The sequence below is a fragment of the Oryctolagus cuniculus genome, chromosome 15 (genome assembly GCF_964237555.1).
Source record: "Oryctolagus cuniculus chromosome 15, mOryCun1.1, whole genome shotgun sequence".
NCBI lineage: Eukaryota > Metazoa > Chordata > Mammalia > Lagomorpha > Leporidae > Oryctolagus > Oryctolagus cuniculus.
The window spans coordinates 6,641,663-6,658,823 of NC_091446.1; the positions used below are offsets into that span (position 1 = coordinate 6,641,663).

At 49.7% G+C, this 17,161-nt stretch overlaps 1 protein-coding gene across 1 annotated transcript in view; it reads right to left on the reverse strand.

Moving 5' to 3' along the window:
* The window catches only part of ABRAXAS2 (abraxas 2, BRISC complex subunit), a 35,973-nt gene extending 21,125 nt beyond the window's left edge, over window positions 1-14,848 (reverse strand). The window contains exons 1-3 of the mRNA XM_002722143.5: window positions 12,600-14,848; window positions 7,511-7,601; window positions 1,682-1,718 (exon numbers count right to left, since the gene is read on the reverse strand). Of these exons, the coding sequence (XP_002722189.4) occupies window positions 1,682-1,718; window positions 7,511-7,601; window positions 12,600-12,746 (275 nt within the window). The 5' untranslated portion in view covers window positions 12,747-14,848. The remainder of the gene's footprint in view (window positions 1-1,681; window positions 1,719-7,510; window positions 7,602-12,599) is intronic.
* Between the last annotated feature and the right edge of the window lie 2,313 nt (window positions 14,849-17,161).

The following is a 17,161-nucleotide window of genomic DNA, read 5'->3' on the forward strand; positions in this document are numbered from 1 at the left end:
AGCCCAACAATTCATCAAGTTTCATTCTCAGTTTTGTACATAAAGATACTGGGGTTAAGTGACTCGGCCCAAACCAAACAGCCAGTAGACAGAAGGGCTGGGATTTGAAGCCAAATCTGACTAACTTCAAACCTAATGGGCTCACCTCCAAAAAAACCAATGTGCTCAAGATCCGGGGTTGGCTTTCCAGGTGTAAGAACACGCTGGTCTTTCCACCAATCGTGCCATTCCCTTGGCCTTCTCCCACTACCATAAGCCCAGGCCTTGTAAAGCAGGAGGAGTTCAAGGTATAACAAAAATATACCAAACTGGTAATCAGAAGATTCCAGCTCCAGCCCCAGTTCCGCTTCTCACGGTATGTCCTCAGGCAAGTCACTTTACCTATCTGGTCTCCATTGCCTTCTTTAGCAGAACAAGAAGTCTGGAGCAGACAGCTCATTTCTAAGGCTTCGTTCTGTTCTAAGAACTACAAGTCTGTTACTTAAGGCCAGTTCATTCTCGTCTGGTTCTGTGCTTCTGACTGTGTCCTAAGAAATCCCTCCAAAAAGTGAGGCAGGGCGTGTCCAACAAAGCTTCAGACGATCAGGGCCCAGCTGGGCTCTTTCACAGACCAAACACAGGCAACGTGTGCAGCAGGGCCTGAATCGCTTCATGCGCTCTGAGACTCTTTCCAAGTGAACTGCCAGCAGTCTGTCTGACTCCCCTGGTTCCTTTTCAGTTATATGTGAACCTACAACAGACCAGTTCTCAGCTCCTTCAGGGCTTCATTTGCAGGCAACCACCATGAAGGATGGTGAGCCTCTGAAACAACCAATAGGCAGGGGTGTATGCGTAGGGGGCGAATACCTGAGTCCCCAGGGATTCCCGGGTGCAGGGGAGGTGGATGTTCGGGCCAGGTGACAATGAGAGAGTGGTCAGAGTGAAAGTTGCAAGGAAAATACAGCAGGAAGAGCCACAGGCTTCGCAGGTGTGAGGAAGGGAAGGCAGTGATGAGCAAGAACACTGGCTTGTTCCCATGTGGCAGCACAGGCTGGAAGGCACTTCCCTTGTGACTGGGAAGGGGGAGAAGTAGGGCTTCAGGGACTCTTACCAGAGTTGAAATCAGACCAGCCAGCAGGTGGAAGGTCTGGGGCTGAGAAAGAAGGCAAAGGGCTGGGCGGTGGTTTGAGCGAAGTCCAGTGAGTAACTCTGATGCTGGACTTTGTCTCCCTCATCCTTTTGTCTTCCAGAATGTTTCTCAGTCATGTGCTTTCTCCCTTCTCAATGTTTTTCCTCCCACTTCTCTCTGTTTCTGTCCCTTGATTGGTCATAATATGGAGCTGGTATATATTAATTTAAATAAACACAAAGAGCAAGTTGAACATGGAACCCTTTTACTCTTCCTTGGAGTGTTTTATTTACAGGCAATCCTCATTTAACTTTCTTCTCTATGGTTGAGCAGCTCTTCACAGGGAGGACGGGGGACGCTTACACTCTAAGTCATCCAGGCCACAATCCACACCACCTACCACAGTGCCACACACACACTGAGAGCTCAACAAATGCATGAGTTTAGGTGCCCACCGATGGAAGAGCATTTGTGCTTTTGTAGCCATAATCAGCTACAGGCCTAAATATATTAGCCTTCAATCAATCCATCTTTTAATAAGGACTAAAAGCTACAAAGAAGGATGTGGCTTACCTAAAAAGTTTTGAACAAGGCTGATGGTTGTGGATTTCTGCAGTTAGAAAGAGGAGATGAATCTTAGTTAATCATGTTAAGAGACAGGCAACTACAAAATAGCTCATGACTTCTGTAATCTAAAATCTCAGACAACAAGACAACGGTTTTCCTTGAAGCAGGCGCTGCATGTACCCCCGTGAAGGCGGTGGCATTCCAATGCTTACTCCCTGGGACCCCCCTCAGAACAACGCAGACCGCAGATCGAAGTTGTTTCCGGTTGTCCATGTAGGAAGCGTGCCATCCGGAAGCTTTTATTCAGCAGCATGCAGCTATCGTGTGCCTTGTTCAACCCCACCTGCTTATATAAAGCATAGCGGGGGAAACCACGGACTGGAAGCACTGAATCGAGCTGGAGAGAAGCTATGGGGACAGCATGGGACAGACGGCCTGAGCCACCCTGCCCTCAGTAACCAACTAACAACTTATCCCAGTACGAGCCAGGTATGTAGAAAGGACAGGAACTCCAGAAGTCTACTAACCCTGTCAAAGGTGCTCAGCACTGAGGGAACACTGATAAGGCGAATCCTAACGGGTTCTGAAAAGTGGTGTGATTAGCACAGTGATCATTTCTTCATGCTCACCCGCAGGGCTTACAGCCTGGGTGTTTATCAGACCATGAGACGGATCATTCAATTCTTTTTTTTTTTTTTTTTTTACAGGCAGAGTGGACAGTGCGGCTGGCGTGCTGCAGCTGGCGCATCGCGCTGATCTGAAGGCAGGAGCCAGGTGCTTCTCCTGGTCTCCCATGGGGTGCAGGGCCCAAGCACTTGGGCTATCCCCTACTGCCGTCCTGGGCCACAGCAGAAAGCTGGCCTGGAAGAGGGGCAACCGGGACAGAATCCGGCGCCCCAACTGGGACTAGAACCCGGTGTGCCGGCACTGCAAGTGGGGGATAAGCCTAGTGAGCCACAGCGCCGGCCGATCATTCAATTCTACTAATCACATTCTCCCAGAGTCACCTATCACCTGCTGTTGAAAATGTCACAGTCTGGAGTCTGGCACTGTGGTACAGTATGTTAAGCCTGAGCCTGCAGAGCCAGCATCCCATATGGGTGCCCATTCAAGTCCTGGCTGCTCCATTTATACCCCAGATCCCTGCTAATTCACCTGGGAAAGCAGTTGAAGATGGGCCCAGTGCTCGGGCCCCTGCACCCATGTGGGAGACCCAGATGAAGCTCCTGGTTCCTGGCTCCATTCTGGCCCTGCACCAGATGTTGTGGCCTTTTGAGAAGTGAACCAGCTATGGAAGACCTGTCTCTCTCTTTCTCTCCCTCTCTCTGTAACTGTGCCTTTCAAATAAATAAAATTAAAATTAAAAAAGTTATAGTTTTCCATCACAGTTATTTCAGAGATACTCTTAATAATTAAGATGTGGAACATTTGTAACTAAAACAGTAGCAGGAGTTCAGGGGAGAAAAAAACTCATCTTCTGTTTTAAAGGAAAGAATTTTTTTTTTTTTTCTGGCCAGGCAGAATTAGACAGTGAGAGAGACAGAGAGAGAATTATAGACAGTAAGAGAGAGACAGAGAGAGAGTTATAGACATTGAGAGAGAGACAGACAGAGAGAAAGGTCTTCCTTCCATTGGTTCACTCCCCAAATGGCCACTATGGCTGGCGCGCTGTGCCAATCTGAAGCCAGGAGCCAGGCGCTTTCTCCCAGTGTCCCATGCAGGTGCAGGGCCCAAGCACTTGGGCCATCCTCCACTGCACTCCCGGGCCACAGCAGAGAGCTGGCCTGGAAGAGGGGCAACCGGGACAGAATCTGGCGCCCCGACCGGGACTAGAACCTGGGGTGCTGGCGCTGCAGGCAGAGGATTAGCCTAGTGAGCCGCAGCGCCGGCCAGGAAAGAATTTTTTTTTTAAAGATTTATTTATTTGAGAAGCAGAGTTACAGACAAAGAGAGAGAGAGAAAAAGAGAGAGAGGTCTCCCGTCTGCTGGTTAACTCCCAAATGGCCACAAAGGCCAGAATTGGTACAATCTGAAGCCAGGAGCCAGGAGCTTCTTCTGGGTCTCCAATGCAGGTGCAAGGGCCCAGGGACTTGGGCCATCTTCCACTGCCTTCCCGGGCCACAGCAGAGAGCGGGATCGTAAGTGGAGCAGCTGGGACTCAAATCAGTGTCCATATGGGATACTGGAACTGCAGTTGCTGGCATTACCCGCTACCCCACAGTGCTGGCCCCAACATTAGTTACCTTTAAAAACACACTATTGACAATATCCAAATTTGCCTTCTTTATTTTCTGAAGGAAGTTAGAATTTTCTCAGATTTTTTGCAATACTAAGCAAAAAATCACCATGGAGAGTATAGGGTGATGGTCTGGAAACTGAGAAGCTGCAGAGGAGGACGGCGTTGGGACGCTTGTTAACTGACAGGTGGGTCTCTGCAGGCAGGCAGCCTTGCCTGGGAAGTCCAGAGAATCCATGCCCCACAGCTCATCCAGACCGACTTCCAGCACACGGCCTCTCAGAACACGTTTCTTCAAAGCTTCCCATCCTGTGGTGTGGCTGTTCCTGTTTCTCTTCCTAACAGGTGGGCTGAACACTTGCTGTCCTGCTGGGGCCCTTCCACTCTTTCCAACAACTCTTCCTGCATTTCCTCCCCAATCTGTGGCTGCCTCCTCCCTCCCACTCCAAGAAACCAAGGTGGACAGCTCTGCTTAAAATGAATTAGTACAGGGCCAGCACCGTGGCGCAGTAGGTTAATCCTCCGCCTGCAGTGCAGCATCCCATATGGGCGCCAGTTGGAGTCCTGGCTGCTCCTCTTCCAATCCAGCTCTCTGCTGCGGCCTGGGAAAGCAGTAGAAGATGGCCCAAGTCTCTGGTCCCCTGCACCTGTGTGGGAAACCCAGAAGAAGCTCCTGGCTCCTGGCTTCAGACTGGCGTAGCTCTGGCTGTTGCAGCCATTTGGGGAGTGAACCAACGGAAGGAAGGCCTTTCTCTCTGTCTCTCCCTCTCATTGTCTGTAATTCTACCTCCCAAGTAAATAAATAAAATCTTTTTAAAAAAAAATGAGTTAGCACCTGGATTAAACATCCAAAACATTAAAAGATACTGATGATAATACTTAAATCTTAAATAGGCTGGCACCGTGGCTAATCCTCCACCTAGCGGTGCCGGCACACCAGGTTCTAGTCCTGGTCGGGGCGCCGGATTCTGTCCCGGTTGCTCCTCTTCCAGTCCAGCTCTCTACTGTGACCCTGGAAGGCAATGGAGGATGGCCCAAGTGCTTGGGCCCTGCACCCCATGGGAGACCAGGAGAAGCACCTGGCTCCTGCCATCGGATCAGTGCGGTGCGCCGGCCGCAGCGCGCCAGCCGCAGCGGCCACTGGAGGGTGAACCAACGGCAAAGGAAGACCTTTCTCTCTGTCTCTCTCTCTCTCACTGTCCACTCTGCCTGTCAAAAAAAAACAAAAAACAAAAAAAAAACAAAAAAAACAAAACAAAAAAAAACACAAGATGCCAACATTTTGTTTTCAAAATATATATTCTATATAAAAGTTCTTCATAGTATAAGAGTAAGATAAAGGTGCTTGTGCATGAATTCAGACATTGTCAGCAAATAATAAATTTGGCCATTTTATTAAAACATCTTATTCTGGAGGTCAAATTCCCTACCACATTCTGGCAGGGAACACTCCTCGTGGACTTGATCTAACATTTGACCTTTTGACTCAAGTTTTTCAGAGTCCCAGGTTTACATTTTTCACTATCTATTTTTTAAAAAGAAACATGTCCCAATGGTAACACATTTAAAATGACACTACCAAACACGTGGTCCATGAGACCCACAATCATTCCACCAATGAGCTGTGTAGAGCTAATATGAAACACTGTACAGCCAACAATGGCTGTCATGGCTCCGGATTAACCACACTATCAACTAGCACCTCCCCAAACCTACAAAAGCTTGGAAGCTGATCCTCACTGACAGAACCAGGTTTATGAATCAAAAGAAATGACACATATGCTATGCAGCATTTTAATTATCACCCTATTTCTTTAAAAATAAGCAGCCAGAATATTAATCAGTAATGCTGTTTTTATAATGCCAGGTAACAGAGCTCCTTCTTTCATGGTTTGCTGTTACTTAACTGTATCTGGCAACTTAACTTTTATCTGCCAGAGTAATTTTGAAAACTCAGGAGCAAATACTAAATAACGGCACAAATGTCCCATGAAACAGAATTCTGTGAGAATTTTAGAGTTCAGCAACATAAAAACAAAGCTTCTCAATAAAAGATGAACTGCACACTGTACACGTATCAGTCTTTACCTGGTCTGTCAACATTGTGGTTTGAAGGTTTTGCCCTTTTAGGAAACAGTTTAGTCTCCCCGGTCCTAGGTCTACCTGAATCTTCACTCTTGCACCCAGTCCTCGGAGTGGGAGGTAACCAGCACATGCTTGAATAATTGATGCGTTGGTCCCAACATGACGTAACAGCCAGTAGGATTTCAAATTGCAAGCAACTCACCTCCCATTCTGTATCCTGGTGGCACAGAAACACACTCCCCGCAGGGCTCGGGCACTCCGTGCCTTGTGCCTCCTGACGCACTAAGCCCCCTCCCACCTGACATCTTCACTGATTTCCCACGAGTCATTTCTCTCCACTTGGGCACTTACAGGATTTTCTGTTCCTTTCCACAGGTGCTCATCTGGCACTGTCTGATATTTCTGTGTATCTGTTGTATCAGGTGCTCATCTGGCACTGTCTGATATTTCTGTATATCTGTTGTATCAGGTGCTCATCTGGCACTGTCTGATATTTCTGTGTATCGGTTGTATCAGGTGCTCACGGCACTGTCTGATATTTCTGTGTATAGGTTGTATCAGGTGCTCACGGCACTGTCTGATATTTCTGTGTATCTGTTGTATCCTATCCCCTCCAGGGCTCTGGAGGACAGAAATGTATCTGGGCACACCTCCCTCAACCTAGCGCATGTGCCTCACACACGGATGTTCTTCCGTGTTCGCTGCATAATAAACGGAACACGCTTTGTACCGTCCTGAGCATCGGGATGCTCTGTTCTGTGATCTGCCAAAGTGCGCCTGGAAGGCCTGCTACCCGCACTGATCAAAGGGAGACTGATTAAACGTGGCAGCGTCTACAAGCTCCCCAGTCTTCCTCAGGAAGCTCCCCGGAAGTGACTGGATTATTCCTCAGAGGCCAGGCGGATTCAGCAAGTATCTCATGCAAACAAGCGTGAACATCTTCGCCAGAATCCTCTAGGAAGGACCAGCCCTGGGCACCCGCTCCTGTGAATTTGAGGTGACACTGGCAATGGGGAGAGCAAAATCTGCAAATCTGAGGTTCACTGTGGTTTTGAGGAGACTATCAAGTGGTGACTCAGTGACAGCGATAGCAGAGGGCAGACCAGCTGGCGGGTGAGGGGGCTTCAGGAACAGCCACCCTCCCAGCTGGTGGGCGAGGGGCTTCACAGAACAGCCACCCTCCCAGCTGGTGGGCGAGGGGACTTTAGGAACAGCCACCCTCCCAGCTGGTGGGCGAGGGGCTTCACAGAACAGCCATCCTCACAGCTGGTGGGCGAGGGGACTTTAGGAACAGCCACCCTCCCAGCTGGTGGGCGAGGGGCTTCACGGAACAGCCACCCTCCCAGCTGGGCACTGTAAGTTCACACTGACTTTAAAAACAAATCTCTTATCATTCGTTGGTGCAGATCATTCTATCTATGCACTTGTAATCCTTTAAAATCAGCTAAGAAGCATGGAACAAAACAAATAGTAAGTACATATATTAAAAGGACACCTCTAAGGTAACAACTTACCAATTATCTGCAGAAACTCTGTGTTGCTGATCTGTGAGTCACTGATGCTGAAGGTTTCTTCTTGTCTTACCTCTCCCAGCAAAAATCCTTCCTGAAAGGAAAATAGTTGTAGACTAAAAATAAAGGTAATTTTTACTGAAATTAGGAGACGTTGGGAATATTGATTATTGTTATTATTTACAATAATTTTAACAGTACTCCAAATAAGCTTATCAGTGTAAACTACTATTCTATAAACACACAAGTAGACTAAAGCAACCTGTTAACTACAGTGTTTGAATAAAGGATTCTGTAGTAAGATAAAATAATATGTTGACCCCCACAATGGCTAGAGCTGGGCCAGTCCAAAGCCAGAAAGCCAGGGGCTTCCTCTGGGTCGCCCATGTGGGTGCAGGGGTCCAAGCACTTGGGCTGTCTTCCGCTGCTTTCCCAGGCACATTAGCAGGGAGCTGGATCAGAAGTGGAGCAGCTGAGACTCCAAGAAGCACCCACATGGGATGCGGGCACTGAGGAGGCAGCTGTCCCTACTGCGCCACAGCGCTGACCCATCTTTCCTGCCTTTAGAATTCATCACCTCAGTCCTACTACGTCTCATAGGCAATGTCAAGTGCTCAGGAAGCAGAAATGTCCCAAGGCTGCTTTCTTGACATAGAATGTGTCCCACTGTTTATAAAACATTGCTAATGATGAAGGGGTAAAGGAGTTAACACAGAAGGCCAGGTTCCCTTCCTGAGGTCTCTATTCAAATAGCACCTTGCCACAGATGCCTTGCCGGACCAACATAATGCAAACAGCACCTGCTAGGCACTCTGGCCCCAGGCACTGTGTCCTCTGCATCATTTTTCCTCTTAAGCCTCTCCCTAGCTACTGCATTACAGATTTATATAGAAAAGTAAGTGCCTACACCCTGCTAACATGTAAGCTTCGTGATGGCAGAGATTCTGTGCTTCCTCACTGCTGGATGCGCTCAGCCCTCAAGCTCCGTGCCGAACACACACTGTAGCAGCAGTCAATAAATACTGGCTAAAAAAAAAAAAAAGAAAAAAAGAAATACCAGTTGAACAATTTGTTGAAACAATGCGTTTGGACTACACACCCTTCTATTTTGGGCTGATTTGTCAAATCAGCTAAAAAAGCTTCCTAGTTTAGAAAAACTTTCCAAAGAGGCCAGCATTGTGGTGTAGCGAGTTAAGCTGTTGCCAGCAGCACCAGCATCCCATATGGGCGCCAGTTCAAGTTCTGGCTGCTCCACTTCTGATCCAGCTCCCTGCTAATGCACCTTGGAAAGCAGCACAGAATGGCCCAAGTCTTTGGGCCCCGATACCTACATGGGAGACCTGGAAGGTACTCCTGGTTCCTGATTTCAGCCTGACCCAGTGCTGGCCGTTGTGGCCATTTGGAGAGTGAACCAGCAGATGAAGGACCTCTCTCTCTCTCTAACTCTGCCTTTCAAATACATGAAATCGCTTAAAAACATAAAAACGTCTCCAGGAGTGAGCATCGGTGCATCAGCGGAATCCCTGCTTAGCACGTCTGCGTCCCCTGTCAGCGCGCCTCGTCTGCGTCCTGGCTTCTTTTGCTTCCGATCAAGCTTCCTGCTGATGCGTGCCCTGGGAGGCAGCATGTGCTTGAGCTCCTGCCACCCACGTTGGGTGGACTGAATTCTGGGCTCCTGGCTACGGCCTCCCCCTCCTGCGGCTGTTGCAGATATGTGGGGAGTGAACCAGCAGAGGGAGGCTCTCTCTGACTCCGTCTCTGCTTTTCAAATAAAATGAGAATAATTAAAACATGAAAAAGTTTCCAAATTCTGCAAGGCTGAAGGGAGAGAGAAGGCCACTTCACAATCTAGCTCTGCATTTGATCTGGAAAGAGGGCCTAAAATCCCAAATCATCAAGTGTAGGTCATTTCCCAAAGCAGCAAGATACAGATTCCCTAAACAAACAAACAAAAACTGCGTCCCAAAAGAGCGTCCAAGACTACCAGCTTGAAAAACACTGACTAAACAAGCTTGTCTTACCCTGTGAAAGCCTTTGCATGACGAGTCCTCATTAGAAAAGGTCTGTCTTGTAACAAGCAGGAAAAAAAAAAAAACTTTTAAACTACACTAAGAACAAAACAATTTAGTGTTCCCACGGAGCATCAGACCTTGAGAACACAGCTAGAGACTCCCGATATTGCACAGTCTAGGACTGTCAGATTCAGCACAAAAGGCAACAGAACACCAGTTCAACCTGCATTTCAGATAAACAACAAAGTAATTTTTATGTAAGTTTTAGGAATATACTTAACAACTAAAAAATCATTTGCTAGCTCTCTCAAGTTCAAATTGAACTGGATGCCCTGTATCTCATCTGGCAACACCCTACGACACCACTCAGTCTGAGAGACAATGATATAAATCAACAGCAACATCAAGACATTTTAAAGCCAAGTGCAAAATGACTGTTTAATCATCAGGTGGTCTGGAGGATCTGAGCCACTGCTACTTGGAACAGGAGTAGACGCACTATGGTGTGGGGGCTAGGTGCAGTCCAGCGCCTGTCAACTAAGACTGGGTTTTCTACACAACATCAAGCTTCTGTATATGGTAAGGTTATTGTAAGACTAAGCAGTGGGGCCAGCACGCTGGTGCAGCAGGGTTAATGGCCTGGCCTGAAGCACCAGCATCCCATACGGGCACCGAGTTCTAGTCCCAGCTGCTCCTCTTCCAACCCAGCTCCCTGCTAATGGCCTGGGAAAGCAGTAGAAGATGACCCAAGTGCTTGGGCCCCTGCCACCCACATGGGAGACCTGGAAGAAGATCCTGGCTCCTGGCTTCAGGTCTGCTCAGTTGTGGCTGTTGTGGCCGTCTAGGGCGTGAACGAGCAAATGGAAGACCTCTCTCTGTCTCTACCTCTCTCTGTAACTCTGTCTTTCAAATAAATAAAAGGAGAGAAAGACTAAGCAGCTACAAAAATAGTTGTTCTACTAACTACAGTGAGGTGACCTGTTATTTATATTGTTAATATAATACTTATATTGTTAATTCTTAATTCAAGAAATATTTAGGGCATGGATACCGCTTGAAATAATATTTATTTTTATTTTAAAAAGCAGGTGTATTTCACGAAATGTGTGAATTACAGGAAACTCAACTCTCAATGTCTAAACACAGCTTTATCGGAACACAGTCACCCTCAAGGATGTATTACCTGGGGCTACGTCCTCGCTGCAACAGCAGGGTTGGGTAGTTGCTCTGGAGACCCACCTGGCTCACAAAACTTAAAAACGCATGCTAGCCCAGCTCTTTATAGAAAAAATTTGTTAATTTCAGCTCTAAAGAATAATTAATGATCTAAAAATTAATTTCTTGCCTGGACATAAGAAGCATGCACTACAAAAGTAAATTCTTGCTTCTTCAACTTTAAAACTATTTTCAAGTACTCTTTATCTGTAAATGCAGCAAGGGTAATATAAGCAGGAGGGTCCGATAAAACACAGTTGCAAAACACTGGCACTGGTAAAAATTTACATCAACTCCAGCACCATGCTGGGAACAGGGTAGATATTAAGGGGGTAGTTCGTAAAATGATAATCCGATCTAAGTAACAATCATTTCGCTAGTCATAGAAAAGCTATCCACTTTTCAGAGCCAGTGCTGTAGCTCAGTGGATTAAGCTGCCACCAGCATCCCACACGAGTGCCGGTTTGTATCCTGGTTGCCCCACTTCCGATCCAGCCCCCTGCTAATGCACCTGGAAAAGCAGCGGAAAACGGCCCAAGTGCTTGGGCCCCTGCACCCACGTGGGAGGCCTGGACATGGCCATTTGGGGAGTGAACCAGAGGATGGAAGATCTCAGTCTCTCCCTCTCTCTGTGAACTCTTTCAAATACATAAATAAATTTTTAAAAACAAATGAAACTATCCATTTTTCAACAGCATCACTGAACTCATGTTACAGTCCAGGGGCAGTACGAGTATCACAAACCGCCAGCACGCGGACCGCCCTGCATTGAACAGCTGGCCAAGAGCGGTAGCAAAGGCCAGTGTCCAGCGTCGCTCTGGGAAAACCCAGGCTCTGCGTACGCCCATCACCAACGTCTACTACCAACGCTGACAGATGAAAGGCACGCTAGCTTATTTCCACTCAGTTTGCAGCTGGAACCATCTCTCTGCGAGGTCAGTTTTTATTAATGGAGGCTAAGAATGCTGACAGCAAACCAAGCCCAGCTCCTCCAGCGGTGTGACCATTTTGCTTTGTAATGACAACCACGGAAAGAGCCCCACACACGTACTTCACGGATTTTAATCGTCCACTATTCGGGTCACTTCAAACAATCCCCCCAGTTTGGCGGGCGAGCTGAAGACCTCCTGATCAAGCGAAATTACCTAGTTTCTCAAAGAACTGCCAAGTGGAGGCCAGCGACACTGAAAGACAACCCATAAAATAAAGACTCGGACACGGACAGGCTCTGCTCCCCCTCGGGGCGCCAAAGCCCACGCCTCTCTGATCGCTCAGACGCGGGCCTGACTCGAACCCGGTTTCGCCGAGAACGTCCTGTAGTTGCCGAACATTCGCAACGAACTAAACGCGCAACTGGAAGGAGACGCAGACCCTGCCCCTGGCGCTCCTGTTTACGCCTCTCTGTGTGTGAAAGCGCACAACGAGCACGAGTCCGGACAGCACCCCCCGAGACCTGTGAGGCCGGCGGGCGGAGCTGGGTGTCTCCCCTCTTTCCCGACCCCCGGCGCCCCTCAAAGATGCAGAAGCCAGACTCTCGGGGAGGGGCAGGCGCCCGGAGTCCACCAAGCGACTCCTGACACAGCGGCCGGCCGGCCGGGACAGACTTGGGGGACCGGAGACGGCTGTCCCCGGGACGGCCGGGCTGAGGGTGGGCACCGAGCGAGGGGGCCCGGCCCGGGGGTGGAGGAGCCCCAGTCGGCGGCAGGAGCTGATCGGGGGGCGGCAGCCGCCCGGGTCACCAGCCCCTCCGGCCCGCCCCGGAGCCCGAGGGGCGAGCCGCGAGCGGCCCCTGGTTGGCCGCGGGCGCCGGCCCGAGGCGGAGGCTGAAGGCCCCCAGCGGCCGCGGCAGGGGGCCCGGCACCTACGTGGTCCGCGTTGCTGTTGGCGCTGTGGAAACACACAGCGCTGAAGGTGTAGCCCGAAATGGAAGCCGCCATGATGGAAATCTCCAGCTCCCCCATCATGCCCCGCGCAGGGCGCACAGCCTTCCGGCCGGCGCCGCCCCGCGGCATCCTGGGAAATGCAGTCCCCGGCGGGCGGCCGGCGAGGGGCTTGAGGGCCCCGCGCGAGGGCTCGAGGGGTGCGGGTTTTCGTGACGGAAAGCCCCCCGCCCTGGAGGCTCCGCAGGGCCTTGTCTGTAGAGCCCGTGAGAGCTTTCCCTTGGCAGACGAAACTCTTCATGGTTAGAAGCCGAGGACGAGGGACGCTGTGTGTGGCCGTCGGCCGCTTTGGGAGTGGACATGGCGGGGACATGACGTGATTTCCATGTTAATGGGGCCGCGCTGGTTGCGAGGCGGCGGTTGCAGGGCGAGGGCGGAGGGAAGGCAGAATGTTACAGTAACCCGGACCCAAGAAGCTGCTGGGTTCTGGGCACGACGGCACACACGTGTAACAAGAAGTCGCGGGAAGAGGACAACACAAGTAATTAACGGGAAGTAAACTGTCAACAGGAGGAAGACAAACCAGAGACGGGCTAACATCGTCATTGTTTTCCAATCAGTTCAGGCTTTCCTGTTCAGAACTAACTGGTGGCCGAGTCCGCACAGCATCCTTGCCAAGCCCAGCAAACGGAAGAGCTCTGACAGCTGAACCCGTCGACGCCTCCCCGTCTCTCACCCTACACGGGGCAGGCTCCGAGCCCTGGAGTCCAGCGCCAGCCCACCGGCCGCTCGGTCCAGACGCCGCATGGCCGCGCCAGCGCCTCACTCAGGAAGCCTGAGTGGGCAGGATTGTGGCCCTCAGCAAGGATTCAGCCCCACAGTGCAGAGTCACCCCGGGTTCCTACTTCTGCCTTTAAAAACTCCTTTCTTGCCGAGCCTACTCTGAACCCAGCAGCTCGGAGTCCTGTCAGTATTTAAATATAAAACTTAAGTCATGTTGCTTCTTGGCCAAAGCCCCAAGCTCACAACCTAGTTTCTCAAAGAACTGCCAAGTGGAGTGATCTGGTCTGACTTCATTTCCTCCTGCTGTCCCTTGGGTTTCCTGGGCTGCAGCTACACTAGTTTTTCGGCTTCCTGCATTCCCTCAGGGCCGTTGCCCTTGCTCTTCTTCCAGATAGCCGCCTGGAGTCCTTTCTCTCTGGTCAGACCCCCTTGCAGGATTTGCTGACTTCTACCCTTGCTGCTGGGGAGGTGGTCAGCTCAGCCTAATGGAATTCTCCCCAGGGGAAGACGGTCTCCTGGCCTACAGTCACTCCTCCTTTTCTGGGCAACCAGTGTTCAGTCCCTGGTCATTGCTCCAACTTGGGATAATTCCATAGGGCCATCCCATCTTTAGAGTGCCCCGAGTGGGGCGGGGGGTGCTGGAACTCTGCTGTAGTGGTACCCAAGCCCAATACTTCCTTCACACACTCATACTTCTTCTCCTTCCCAACAAGCGTTGACCCTGGAGCCCGCCTTGTCCAGCTCAGTCTCAGAGATCCTCCCCACCCCCAGAGAATCCTCCTCGGGTGGCCTCCCCAGGATCACAATCCTACCCCACACTCTCAGTACCACTTCCCTGCTTTGCTTGTCCCTTCACTGTTTATTACCATTTAGCACCATGTCTGTTTTATTCACTTTCCCCATCTATTGTCTTTCTCCCTCCACCAACATGTTCTGAACTTCCTGAAGACAGGGACTCCTGTTTCATTGGCTTACTTGTTGTATCTCCACTATCTGGAATAGTGGCTGCATGTAAATGTTGCCCAATACAAGACTGTTGAGTGACTGTCACATGAGAGGGTGGGAGGGGGCTGTGTTCTCCTGCAGCCATTAAACTGCCGCTTATGATGCTGGCATCCCATACCAGAGTGCTGGTTTGTGTCCTGGCTGCTCTGCTTCTGGTCCAGCTTCCTTATAATGCACCTGGAAAGCAGCGGAGGATGGCCCAAGTGCTTGGGCCCCTGCCACTGATGTGGGAGACCAGGATGGAGTTTCTGGCTCTTGGCTTCAGTCTGGCCTGGCTTTGGGTATTGCAGGCCCTTGAAGAGTGAACCAGCAGATGGAGAATATTCTCTCTCTCTCTCTTTATCTCTTCCCCACCTCCTGCCTTTCAAATAAATAAATGAATCTGAAAAGAAAATTAGAGAGGATCCCAGGGAAAATGGCTGTGTTTTATCAGCAGGGTGCAGGAGGGGGATGAAAACAGAAGTCAACAAGAAGGTATTGGTTTGCTAATAAGGACATTCCTAGAGTTACACCTAGAAGAAATTATTTAGGATGCAGGATATGAAAGAGGAAAGAGAGTCATGGACTGGCAGTGTTTGAGCAGAGAGGAGAAAGAGAAGAAGTTAGTAACTGTAATGGAATTCTGAACTTTGGGGACACAGGGCTGAGTATGAAGAATTTTTAGGGGTTGGCATTGTGGTGCAGCAGGTTAAACTGCTGTTTGGGATGCGACATGCCATATCAGAGTGCTTGGTTTGAGTCCTGGCTGCTCCGTACTTGGGATTCAGCTCCCTGCTAATGCACCTGGGAAGGCAGCAGATGATGGCCCATGTGCTTGGGCCCTGCCACCGACATGGGGACCCACATGGAGTTCCAGGCTCCTGGCTTTAGTCTGGCTTAGCCCTGGCTGTTGCAGGCACGTGGGGGAGTGAATCAGTGGATGGAAGATCTATCCCTCCCGCTGTTGCTCTGCCTTTCAAGTAGATAAATCTTTTTTTTTTAAATAATTTTTAGTCTTTTAGTATTTTTGTGTGATGCGATACCTCTTCTCATGAAAACCGTCAGCAAAGTGTCCATTTTGTGAGAGCATGCCCATGATGTATGCAATGGTTAAGCTGTGGAGTAGACTGTTTGGGTTCCAGTGTAAGCTCTAGCACTTGCTCTGCAACTTTGGGCAACTTCTACGCCCACTGGTTCGCTCACCTGTGAAATGAGAATGCCAGTGTGCACCTTGTGTGGCTATCATCAGGAGTAACTGAGATAGTATATGAGAGCGTCAGCGTGTGCCTTGTGTGGCTATCTTTAGCAGTAACTGAGGTGGTATATTGCATGTGCTTAACACAGTCCCTTGGCACTCAGTAGCAGCTGCATAATTACTAGCCATCATTTTTTAAAACAGAGTAGTTTTTTTTTTTAAGATTCACTTATTTATTTGAAAGGCAGAGTTACAGAGAGACAGAGGCAGAGAGAGAGAGAGAGAGAGAGAGAGGTCTTCCGTCTGCTGGTTCACTCCCCAGATGGCCACAACGGCCAGAATCGCACCAATCCGAAGCCAGGATTCCAGGTCTCCCATGTGGGTGCAGGGGACCAAGGACTTGGGCCATCTTCTACTGCTTTCCCAGGCCACAGCAGAGAGCTGGAGTGGAAGTGGAGCAGCCGGGACTCAATCCTGCACCCACAGCACCGGCCCCAATGAAGTAGTTTAAAAGAAATCTATCAAGAGAGCCGGCGCCGTGGCTCAATAGGCTAATCCTCCACCTTGCGGCGCCGGCAAACCGGGTTCTAGTCCCGGTTGGGGCGCCGGATTCTGTCCCGGTTGCCCCTCTTCCAGGCCAGCTCTCTGCTATGGCCAGGGAGTGCAGTGGAGGATGGCCCAGGTGCTTGGGCCCTGCACCCCATGGGAGACCAGGAAAAGCACCTGGCTCCTGGCTCCTGCCAGGATCAGCGCGGTGCGCCGGCTGCAGCGGCGGCCATTGGAGGGTGAACCAGCGGCAAAAGGAAGACCTTTCTCTCTCTGTCTCTCTCTCTCACTGTCCACTCTGCCTGTCAAAAAAAAAAAAAAAAAAAAAAAAAAAAAGAAATCTATCAAGAAAAGATCTCCAAGAATGTCAATATTGTTAAATGAGGGTGTAAGTTGCGAACAATGCAGATAGCAAGACCCCAATTATGTAAGTCATAACAACACACTTCTGCATGTGTAAAAAATGCGGGTTAATGTCACACTATGATGGTTTTGAAAGCGGGAACAAGAAAATCCAGTTTCACTTGGATCCTGCCCATTTTGTAGCTGAGAAAACAGAGACAGACGTAAGAAGCTTAAGTTAACTAACTTGCCCAAGGTCATACCTGCACGGACTAAGCCGCGATTGAAGTTCGAGTCTTCTTAATTCCACAGTCCATGAGTAGACAGGAAAATACAAAGAAAAAGACTGAGTGGTGTCAGGGGCCAGGAGAAGGAGGGCCGTGCAGTCTTGAACATGTCTAGGTTAAAGTAAAAGGGACACCTGGGCAGCCACAATCAGTAGAAGCCGGGGCAAGACGTTGGAACTGGAAGTCGCTCATAGTAAGAGCGATAGCCAACCTGTTCCTAGCACTGACAACACCACGTCAGGCTCTGGTCAAAGCTCTATATATGTACAGTGTATTGACTTGTTTACTCTTCCTAACAGCTCTCTGAAGTAGACTCATTTTAGTCTCCATTTTACAGGTGAAGAAATGAACATTTACTGAGCGTTTACCATGTGCTAGGCAGACAGGATTTTACAGGGATGCCCTCTCTG